Below are 12,027 nucleotides of genomic sequence, written 5' to 3'. Positions count from 1 at the left end.
AATGAAGTGAAGAATAGAAAAACAGAAAAAAATTAACAAAACTAGGAGTTCTGTCTCTGAGAAGAACAAAATGGACAAACCTTTAGCTGGAATGACTATTAAAAAATAGGGAAGACTAATTACTAAAATTATAAATGAAAGTGGGGACAATATTTTCAGTTTAATGGAGTTAAAAAGGATTATAAGTGCTGTGAACTAATATATGCCAACAAATTGGAATAATGTAGTTGAAGTGGACACATTCTTAGAAACATACAATTTAACAAGATAGAATCACAAAGAAATAGACAATCTAAACATTATAACTATTAAGGAGATTGAATCAGTAATCAAAAACCTCCCATCAAAGAAAAGCCCTGTACCAGATGTACCAGATGGCATCACTGGGGAATTCTACCAACATTTAAAGAATAAACACCAGTCCTTCTGAAACTCTTTCAAAAAGTTGAAGAGGAAACACTTTCTAACTCAACCTGTGAGTTAGAAGGTGTTACTCTGATACTAAAGCCCAAGAAAGACACTACAATAAAAATAACAGAAACTACCAATATCTTTTATGATGAATTTTGACACAAAAATCCTCAACAAAATACCAGCAAATCAAAAGCAACAGCATATTAAAAGGATTATACACCATAACCAATGGGATTTATTCCTGGAATGCAAGGATAATTAACTCATCAAATGTTTGCATGCTTTTTGTTGTCAGGTACTGTGCTAAGGCCTTGAAATACAAAGTTGCAAAAATATGATCCCTGTTCTTATTTAATCTTACTACACTCTTTTAAAATAAGTATATATTACCTACATTTGACAGATGAGAAACCTGGGACTTAATTAACTTGCCCAGGGTAATACAGCTAATGCAAAACAGCCAGTGTTAAAATTTGGGTCTGCATTATGCCAAAACCCATGCTGATTCTCCTATACCAATTGATCTGCTCATAAAAATAAATAAAATTGCTGTCATCATGTAAACAAATTCCAGTTTTAAATTGTAATATTGACTTTAATTTCACACATTTTTTTAAGCCTGACAGAGAAAACCAAGATTGCTTATTCGATAGAATTTCAGAAAGTTATGTGACACTTTTCATGAGCATACCTCTAAGTCGAAAGGATGCATTCTTTCAGGTAAACATTGAAATTAACAATTATGCTAATTATTTTTAAAGTGAATGAAATAGAAAAAATAGTTATTTTATTTAAACCTGTATGAGAATATATTTTGTTACTTTTGAAAGCAAAGTTGTCTGGTGTAGAGTATTAGTAATATTTTAAAAGTTATGTTCTTATTAACCCCTCAAAATATTGTATTCCCTGGCATCAAGGTCTTTCTTAATCTCCCTAGTGACTACAGGTACTTTGTTTGCATAGTAATAATTTTAAAACTATTGACTCATTCTATGTATGTTCCTGTCTTTTTTCTGTTTGCCTACAAAATTATTTATGACTTTTACTTTATAATGAATCTTGATCCATTTAGGAGGACTTTGCAAGTTTATTTTATGCCCAAGGACTAAGCACCTGTTACAGTAAAGTACAATGCATAAAATTTTTTTTTTTTTTTTTTTTTTTTTTTGAGACGGAGTCTCGCTCTGTCACCCAGGCTGGAGTGCAGTGGCCGGATCTCAGCTCACTGCAAGCTCCGCCTCCCGGATTCGGGCCATTCTCCTGTCTCAGCCTCCTGAGTAGCTGGGACTACAGGCGCCCGCCACCGCGCCCGGCTAGTTTTTTGTATTTTTTAGTAGAGACAGGGTTTCACCGTGTTAGCCAGGATGGTCTCGATCTCCTGACCTAGTGATCCGCCCGTCTCGGCCTCCCAAAGTGCTGGGATTACAGGCTTGAGCCACCGCGCCCGGCCCCAATGCATAAAATTATGAATCAAATGTTTGCCGTGCTTTTCTGTTATTGTACTAACTGATGGATAGGATTGACTCAAATAAGGAATGTCCCTGGGTCGTGTGAAATGAAGATGGTAGGAATCTCACTGAGTATTTTTAAGTTTACTACTTAGCATTTCAAAACACAAGCCATATTCAGATACATTGTTACATTAGCAGTTTATAAATCAGAAATCATAGTAAATACTTTGGAGTTTGTAAATGTTTTCATGAGAAAGCCATACCCAAAATAAAAAGGTAAGTGTGTTTCATGATGAAAATATAAACAAGCCTAAATTCACAAATTTGCCAAATATTTATATTTAATCTTGACCTATCTTACTCACAAACACATTTGTAAAGTATGATAGAAAGAAACTACCATTAGTAGACTGGAAATAAGGAGACTTGGCTTTGTGTCCAGAATTTGCTACTGATTACCTGGGTGATTTCAGCAAGCCACTCAATCTCTCAGGTTGACAGCTGGGTTGTGTATCAAATGAAGAGGTTGATTAGATCTTGATTATTTTAAGACAGTGATTCTTAAATTTTTATCAAACAGTGATGTTCTGACAGGTTTTTACTTATTTGCAGCAAAAAGTTAATGATTAGGCATGTTGCAATTAAATTGTCTAAAGATCACAAAAACACCTGTTTCTGCTACCCATATTCTTTCAGTTAGTCTATTCTTCTACGGTTTTTATATTTTAACTATTTACTGAGAGTGCCTAGTCCACCTACATGATTTTATGAAATCAAGCATGCTTTAATACAGGGTCCTTAAGAAAAGGATAAGAGGCTTTTAAATATGGACAAAGAATAAAATGGTGGTAACATTGTGTATCCCCCATTCTTTAGTTTCTGTTTCTGCTTTTATGATCCAAATATTCTTGCTTGTGATGGATGTGTCTTTTGATAGATTTTATACTTACAACCTCTCTCAAACCATGATTTGACTTTTTCTGGGTTCTGATTTTCAGTAACTTTTTCTAAGAAGAAAATAGAAGTTGTTTGATTAAGTCACGAAGCCTCATTTGAGAACAGAAAAGATGTACTTAATGATTAGACTCCTTGACTTGCACTGTCTTCCTTTAAAACTCCCTGTCCATGCATTTATATGTGAGAGCCACCTCCCTTCAGGATCTCATCTCTTTTTGACCATAATTTCAATTATTTTTAACTAATTCAAATAAGTGAGGGTTTTGTTACTATCAATGCATCTGATTTATATTTCCTAAGGAAGATAAATGTATTAATATTTAAGAAAGAAAACAAAAACTATCTTCTGGTCCACTATTTAGCACAAATTAATCTGAACCTAAATATATTTTGTATGGCTTTTACTTTCCTTTCTTCCAATGTCACACAATGATATTCTCTCAGATATTTTCCAAATAGTTTGACACTTAATCTCCATCTCCTGAAAGCAGGATATTCATAGAAAATGTTTAGAAGTTCCCTTTATTCACCTTATTCAGCATTTTAATTTTAACCATTGGTATAATTTATGTATCACAAATAGAATATGCGATCATTTCTGGTAGAAAAAAATGCTCATGACTCATTTAATAAAATTAAATATGTCAACATATTATAGAGTTTTTCCTTTCTCCCTTCACTTCCCGAGAAAAATGATGGAGATCTTAAAAGAATACTGTCACTTACCAGCAAATTTGAGCACTAATAGATTGACTGTATTAGTCTCCTACTAATGTTGTAAAAATTATATATTTAGTGGCTTAAAGCAATAGAAATTAATTTTCTTGGCTATGGAGGCCAGAAGCCCCAAATGAGTCTTACAGGGCTAAAATCAAGGCATCAGCAGGACCAATGTCTTTAAGAGGGCCCGGAGGAGAATCTATTCTTTGCCTCTTCTGTCTTCTGGTGGTTGCCAGTATTCCTTAGCTTATGGTTGTATCACTCCAATCTCTGCTTCTATTTTTGAATTGCGTTCTCATTTTCTATAGTCAAATTTCCCTCGGCTGATCTCTTATAAGGACACTTGTGATTACATTTAGAGCCCATGGGATAATCTCCTTTTTTAAAGTGGGGATTAAGTTAAGATCTTTAATCTTAACCCCCACTGAAGATCTTTATCACATTTGCAATATGCTTTTGCCTTTTAAGGTAGCATTTACAGGTTCCAGGGATTAGAACATGTATATATTTTGCACCAATATTCAGTCTATCACAATGACTTGTAAGAGACCTTCTAATTCTAAAATTTTACAAAGTGATGACCTTAATGCGTGATTATAAATACCTGAATGCAGAGTATGCAAATAGTTGTATCAATTTGTCTTTAATGTAAAAATATTGTGTTTTTCTATATTGAGTCACTCCCTGAGAGGAATTTAATAGTTTAGGGATTTGAAAGCTAACAGGATACTGGTAGTCCCTTTTATTTGTTGATTTCTGATTTTTTTTTTCTTTTTTTTTTTTTTTTTTGAGATGGAATCTTACTGTGTCACCCAGGCTGGGAGTTCAGTGGTGCAATCTCAGCTCACTGAAACCTCTGCCTCCCAGGTTCAAGCGATTTTTCTGCCTCAGCCTCCCGAGTAGCTGGAACTACAGGTGCCCACCACCACCCCCAGCTAATTTTTGTATTTTTAGTAGAGACAGGGTTTCACCATATTGGCTACACTGTTCTCGAACTCCTGACCTCGTGCTCCGCCTGCCTCAGCCTCCCAAAGTGCTGGGATTACAGGTGTGAACTACTGCACCCGTGGCCTCTGATTATGGTTTTAACATTGAAATAATACTGATTGCACTATGCAAACTCATGCAAACAACCTACAGTTACTTTAAAATGTACTTTTTATTGTTATGGCTCATATGCATCATTTACAAAAATTGCTTTTAGGTTCAGGGAGTGCACATGCAGTTCATTACATGGGTATATTGTATGAAAGATCCTGTCATTCAGGTAGTAAGCATAGCATAGTGAGTTTTTCACCCCTCACTCCCCACACCTCCCTCCCCTATCTAGTAGTCCCCAGTGTCTATTGTTCTCATCTTTATGTCCATATGTATTCAATGTTCAGCTCCCACTTAGAGAACATGTGGTATTTGGTTTTCTGTTTCTGTGTTAATTAGCTTAGATTAATGGAGCTGCAACTATGTTGCTGCAAAGGACATGATTTTGTTCCTTTTTATAGCTATATGGTATTCAATGTTGTTTATGTACCACGTTTTCTTCATCCAGTCCACCACTGATGGATAGTTAGGTTGATTCCATGTCTTTGCTATTGTGAATAGTGCCATGATGAACATACAAGTGCATGTGTCTTTTTGATAGAATGACTTATTTTCCTTTGAGTAAACATGCCGTTATGGGATTCCTGGGTCTAATGGTAGTTCTGTTTTTTAAGTTGTTTGAGAAATCTCTAAACTGTTTTCCACAGTGGCTGAACTAATAAACATTTACACCAACAGTGCATGAGCATTTTTTTTTCTCTGCAGCCTTGCCAGCATCCATTGTTTTTGAATCTTTAATAATGCATGCTCAGACTGATGTCAGATAGTATGTCGCTGTGGTTTTGAGTTGCATTTCTCTAATGATTGGTGATATTAAGCATTTTTTCATATGTTTGTTTGCTGTGTGTATGTCTTCCTTTGAGAATTGGCTATTTCCTTTATCCACTTTTTAATGGGATTATTTCTTCTTTGTTGAATTGCTTAAGTTCCTTTATAGATTTTGGATATTGAGTCTTTGTTGGATAATTAGTTTGTGAATATTTTCTCCTATTCTGTAGGTTGCCTGTTTATGCTGTTGATAGTTTCCTACGTTGTGCAGAAGCTTTTTAGTTTAATTAGATCCTGCTTGTCAATTTCTGTTTTTGTTGTAGTTGCTTTTGCAGACTTAGTCACGTCTGCCAAGGCCAATGTCCAGAAAGGTACTTCCTAGGTTTTCTTCTAGGATTTTTATAGTATTACATCTTATATTTGTCTTTAATCCATCTTGAGTCAATCTTTGTATATGGTGATAGGTAGGAGTCCAGTTTTATTCTTCAGGATATGGCTAGCCAGTTACCCCAGCACCATTTATTGACTAAAGAGTCCTTTCCTGATTGCTTGTTTTGTCTACTTGTTGAAGATCAGATGTTTATAAGTGTGCAGCTTTATTTCTGGCTTCTCTGTCCTTTCTGTTTGAATATGTGTCTGCTGTTGAACCAGTACCATCCTATTTTGGTTACTGTAACCTTACAGTATAGTCAGAACTCAGGTAATGTGATGTCTCTAAATTTGTTCTTTTCGCTTGGGATTGCTTTGGCCGTTTGGGCTCATTTGTGGTTCAGTATGAATTTTAGAATAGATTTTTCTACTTCTGTGACAAATAGCATTGGTAGTTTGATAGGAATAGCATTAAATTTGTGGATTGCTTTGGGCAGTATGGCCATTTTTAACAATGTTGATTCTTCCATTCCACAAGTATGGAATGCTTTTCCATTTGTTCGTGTCACCTATGATTTCTTTGAGCAGTGTTTTGTAGTTTTCCTTGTAGAGATCTTTCACCTCCCTGGTTAGCTGCATTCCTGGGTATTTTATTTTTGGCTTTTGTAAATACAATTGCATTCTTGATTTGGCTCTCAGCTTTAACATTATGGGTGTATAGAAATGCTACTGAGTTTTGTACATTGGTTTTGTATTCTGAAACTGTACTGGAGTTGTTTATCAGTCTTAGGGACCTTTTGGCAGAGTCTTTAGGATGTTCTAGGTATGCAATTATATCATTAGTGAAGAGAGATAATTTGACTTCTTTTACTATTTGTATACCTTTTATTTCTTTTTCTTGCCTGATTGCTCTGGCTAGGGCTTCCAGTACTAGTTAATTAGGAATGGTGAGAGTGGGCATCCTTGCTTTTTTTCAGTTCTTATGGGGAATGCTCCCAGCCTTTGCCCTTTTAGTATGATATTGGCTATGGGTTTCTCATGGATGGCTCTTATTATTTTGAGGTATGTTCCTTCAGTGCCTACTTTTTTGAGGATTTTTATCATGAAGTGATGTTGAGTTTTATCAAATGCTTTTTCTGCATCTGTTGAGATGATCATTTTTTAAAAAAATTCTATTTATGTGGTGAACCACATTTGTTGATTTGTGTACATTGAGCCAATGTTGCATCACAGGAATAAAGCTTATTTGATCATGGTGAATTCACATTTTGATATACTGCTGTATTTGTTGGCTAGAATTTTGTTGAGAAATTTTGCTTCTGTGTTCATCAGGGATATTGGCCTATAGTTTTTTTTTTTCCTTTTGTCTTTTCCAGATTTTGGTATCAGAGTTTTTGAATTGAACACTTTATCATTATGTATGGCCTTCTTCATCCTTTTTTACTGTTATCAGTTAAATGTCTGTTTTATCTTATAAGAATAGCTACTCTTGCTCTTTTTTTTGTTTTCCCTTTGCATGGTAGATCTTTCTCCAATCCTGATGCTGGTTTGGTAGAATATGTGAGGAGAAGCCCCGCTAAGGTTCCTCAGTTTCTTTGAATAGTTTAAGTAGGATTGGTACCAGCTCTTCTTTGTTCAACTGGTAGATTGTACTATGAGTCTATCTGGTCCAGGGTTCCTTTTGGTACATAGGTTTATTATTATTATTATTATTATTACTGATTCAACTTCAGAATTTGATATTGGTCTGTTCAGGGTTTCAATTTCTTCCTGGTTCAGTCATCAGAAGTTTTATATTTCTAGGAATTTATTATTTATTCTAGATTTTCTAATTTGTGTGTGTAGAGTTCATAATAGTCTCTGAGAATCTATTGTATTTTTGTGGGATTGTTTGTAGTATCTCCTTTGTCATTTCTGACCATGTTTATTTGTATCTTCTCTCTTTTTCTCTTTATTAATCTAGATAGTAGTCTATTGACATTGTTTATCCTCTCAAAGAATCAGCTTTTGACTTGGATGATCCTTTGTCTGGATTTCTGGGTCTCAACTTCATTAAGACCTGCTCTGATTTTAGTTACTTCTTGTCTTCTACTAGCTTTGGGGTTGTATTGTTCTAATTTTTCTGGTTCCTTTAGGTGTAATGTTATACTGTTAATTTGAGATCCTTGTAACTTCTCTATGTAGGTGTTTAGTGCCATAAACTTTGCTCTTAACATTGCTTTGGCTGCCTTACCAGAAATTTGGGCACGTTGTATCTGCTTTCATTCATTCCAAATATTTTGTTTATTTCTGCATAACTTAGTTGTTTACCCAAAAATCATTTAGGAGCAAGTTGTGTAATTTTCATGTAATTTTGTGGTTTTGAAAGATCTTGATACTGATTTGTGTTTTTATTCCACTGTGGTATTATTTAACTTTTTTTGAATTTATTGAGACCTGCTTTATAGCTGAGCATGTAGTTGAACTTAGAGTAGGTTCTATGTGAAGATGAGAATAATGCACATTTGTAGTTGATAGGTGGAGTGCTCTTTAGATATTTATTAGGTCCAACTGATCAAGTGTTGAATTTAGTTCAGAACTTCTGTGTCAGTTTTCTGCCTTGATGATCTGTCTAATGCTGTCAGTGGAGTGTTGAAGTTTCCCACTAATATTGTGTGGCTAAGTCTTTTCATAGGTCCATAAGTACTTGTTTTATGAATCTGGGTGCTTCAATATTGGATGTGTATATATTTAGGAAAGTTAAGGCTTCTTGTTGAATTGAACCCTTTGTCATTATGTAGGGCCTTCTTTGTCCTTTTTTACTGTTATGAGTTAAATGTCTGTTTTATCTTATAAGAATAGCTACTCTTGCTCTTTTTTTGTTTTCCCTTTGCATGATAGATCTTTCTCCAACCCTGAGGCTGTAGGTGTCATTATATGTGAGTTGGGTCTCTTGAGGAAAGTAGATAGATGAGTCTTTTCTTTTAAGTCAACTTGCCACTCTGTTCCTTTTAAGTGGGGCATTAAGACCGTATACATTCAAAGTAAGTATTGATATGTGAGATTTTGATTTTATTGTGAAGTTCTTAGCTTATTGTTTTGTATCTTCTATTATGTAGTTGCTTTATTGTGTATGTGGGTTATATACTTCAGTTTAATTTTGTGTTAGTAGGCATCTTTTTTTTTGTTTCTACATTTAGAACTCCCCTAATGATATCTTATAAGGCTGGTATAGTGGTACTGAATTACCTTAGTGATTGCTTGTCTGAAAAATATTCTATTCCTCCTTTACTTATGAAGCTTAGTTTAGTGGGATATGAAATTCTTGGTGGGAATTCATTTTCTTTGACAGTGCTGAAAATAGACCTCCAATCTATTCTGGCTTGAAAGGTTTCTGCTGAGAAGTCTGCTGTAAGCCTGATGGGATTCCCTTCATACATAATCTGACCATTTTCTCTAGGTGACTGTAAGATATTTTTATTAGCATTGGCCGTAGACACTCTGGTGACTGTATGTCTTCATGATATTCATTTTGTATGGTATCTGGCAGGTGTTCTCTTGATTTCTTAAATCTGGATGTCTATATCTCTAGCAAAATTAGGAAATTTTTCTTGAATTATTTTTTCAAATATGTTTTCCAGGTTGTGAACTTGTTCTCCTTCTCTTTCAGAAATACCAGTAATTCATACATTTGGTTGCTTTACATAATCCCATTTTTTGATACTTTGTTCATTTTTTTATTATTATTATTTTTTCTTTATTTTTGTCTGACTGGGTTAGTTCAAAATACTGGTCTTCAAGCTCTGAAAGTGTTTCTTCTGCTTCGTCTAGACTATTGATAAAACTTTCAGTGGTATTTTGAAATTTCTTCAGTGAGATTTTTATTTCCGGTGCTCTAATTGATTTCTTTTCATGATGTTTAGCTCTTCCTTCATTCCCTGGATTGCTTTAGAAGTTTCTTTGTGTTGATTTTTAATCTTTTCTTGAATCTCATTGAGCTTCCTTGCAATCCATGCTTTAAATTCTTACTTGTCATTTCTGAGTTTCTTTTTTGGTCAGGAACCATTGCGGAGGAACTAGAGTGATCCTTTGGTGGTGTTGCAACATTCAGATATTCTTGGTGTCAGAATTTTTTTTTTGGAGACATTCTTGGAGTCTCATTCTGTCACCCAGGCTGGATTGCAGTGACACAATCTCAGCTCACTGCAGCCTCCACCTTTCAGGTTCAAGTGATTCTCCTGCCTCAGCCTCCTGAGTATCGGGGATTATAGGCATGTGCCACCACACCCTGCCAATTTTTGTATTTTTAGTAGAAACGGGGTTTCACTATGTTAGTCAGGCTAGTCTCGAACTCTTGACCTTGTGATCTGCCCACCTCAGCCTCCCAAAGTGCAGGAATTACAGGCGTGAGCCACCACACCCAGCCCATGGTGTCAGAATTCTTATGCTAGTTCCTGCTCATCTGGGGAGGAGTGGATGGGTCTTTTGGCTTTGCCTCTATTGCCTTATGGTGTTTTGGCTTTGCTTCTATTTCTTTATGCACTTCTGTGGGATGGTTTTATATTGAGCTGTGCAGTTTGACCTACAAGTTGGTCAATAGTGCTTTCAGGTGAGAGCCAGTTGCAACATAAGCAGGTAGGTATGTACCTGATCTTTATTTATTGAGGTGCTCTCTGTTGTTTCAAGTGAAGGACTGGACATTGGAGTACCTGGTGCCGTAAGCTAAGCTTTCTGTTCTGTGGGGTTGGAGAGACACAGCTGCATCAAGCTGGAGCCCCTTGCTTTCCCACAGATACACAAATGGCAAGCACAGGCACCTGCCCTGATGAGGATTAGTGGGAGGAGTTCCTTATGAAGTGCACTAAAGACTTGCAGGGAGTTGAGATGGCTGCACCAGCTTCTTGTCCCACATAGGCAGGAACTTGATCTGTTTTCCTATTACAAAACTGTTCCAGGGTTCATGACTCCTAGTTTAGATTCATATTCTAGTCTATCTCTGGACTACAATGAGGTTGAGAGCCACAATAAATGCCTATTTTGTGACTATCTGTGGGAGTGGTTTCAGGGCATAATTTAATCTCTGAACCTCTTCAGACAGTTTTATGGCTCACCTACTTGCCAGTGTAACAGTACTGCTGCTGCTTGTAAATAGTGGGTGGGTGGGGGGCAGTTTTCACCTTTGGGCCCACATGAGTGAGTTTTTGTTCTGGTGGTGATGGCTGGATAGGTCAACCTGACTTCAGGCCCCGGGGAAGTGGTCCAGTGCCTGTAGAGTTGGAACAGGGTAGATAGGGTATAGGTAGGTAATTCCCAGGCTCCTAGATGGCTTGCAGAACAGTGGGTATGAGTCCTGAAAGGGCTGTGCCAAAATCAGGCGAACACAAAGTTCAAATGCTGGTTGTGGTGAAGAGTGGCGGGTTGGTCCCTGGATCACTGGCCAAACTCTTAGGTGGCGGCAGGTAGAATGCTTAGATGATGGAAACCAGGGGCAGGCAGAACACTTAGGTGGGGGGGGGAACCAAAAGGAATATCACAAACCTGTGGGAGTTGGGTTTTCAGAATGGCTCGGGACTGCAGATGAAATGTTCAAGTAGGGTAAGGTTGGCTGTGCAGTGGGCCTTTCACTGAGGAGGGGAAGATCCCTCAGCTGGGGCAGTGGAGACTGGCAGCTGTGGGGCACATGGCACACTTGTACTTCACTCTTACCCAAGCAGTGCTGGACTTCACTGTCAGAACAATGCAAAGGTGCTAAGTCTTGTTTGTTACCTTTTGGAGTTTTGTCAGAGAAATGCAGACCTGTGATGGACAACAAGTGTTTAGGTGGATCCAGGGCTGCTGCACTGGGAACCCAAGTTGACAAGCCCTGCCTTGCAAGGAGCAGTGTGGGTAGGGGTCACACGGTCTTCAGTCTGGGTGCTTCCTGGAGAAATGCAGAGCTGTGACCACCCACCGTATTCAGGCAAAGTTGGGGCTGCCACATTAGGAGCCCAAGTCAGCAAGCCCTGCCTGGTGAGGAGCAGTGGGGATAGGTGGTCACATGGTCTGTAGCCTGGGTACTTCCTGGAGAAGCTCAGAGCCATGACCACCCAGGTTCAGGTAGGGGTGGGACCACCCTGCTGGAACCCCATGCTGGCAAGCATTGCCTACTGAGGAGCAGTGGGGCATTCTGGCTGCTTCTTTGCACCATGGCTGTAGCCTCTGTTGGGGCTACAGCAGATGGCACTGCACTACTCAGGGATTCAAGGCCTGTAGGGCTCCAGGTGGGCTTGAA

General features: G+C 37.4%; 1 protein-coding gene across 1 annotated transcript in view; it reads left to right on the top strand.

Annotated features, from left to right (window-relative positions):
• The window catches only part of FAM227B (family with sequence similarity 227 member B), a 284,933-nt gene that overhangs the window by 39,648 nt on the left and 233,258 nt on the right, over positions 1–12,027 (top strand). The window contains exon 9 of the mRNA XM_077939396.1: positions 1,033–1,134. Coding sequence (XP_077795522.1) covers positions 1,033–1,134 — 102 coding nt within the window. The remainder of the gene's footprint in view (positions 1–1,032; positions 1,135–12,027) is intronic.

The sequence above is a fragment of the Macaca mulatta genome, chromosome 7 (genome assembly GCF_049350105.2).
Source record: "Macaca mulatta isolate MMU2019108-1 chromosome 7, T2T-MMU8v2.0, whole genome shotgun sequence".
Lineage (NCBI taxonomy): Eukaryota > Metazoa > Chordata > Mammalia > Primates > Cercopithecidae > Macaca > Macaca mulatta.
Note: the sequence above shows the minus strand (reverse complement) of the source record. Positions and strands in the feature narration are given on the sequence as shown.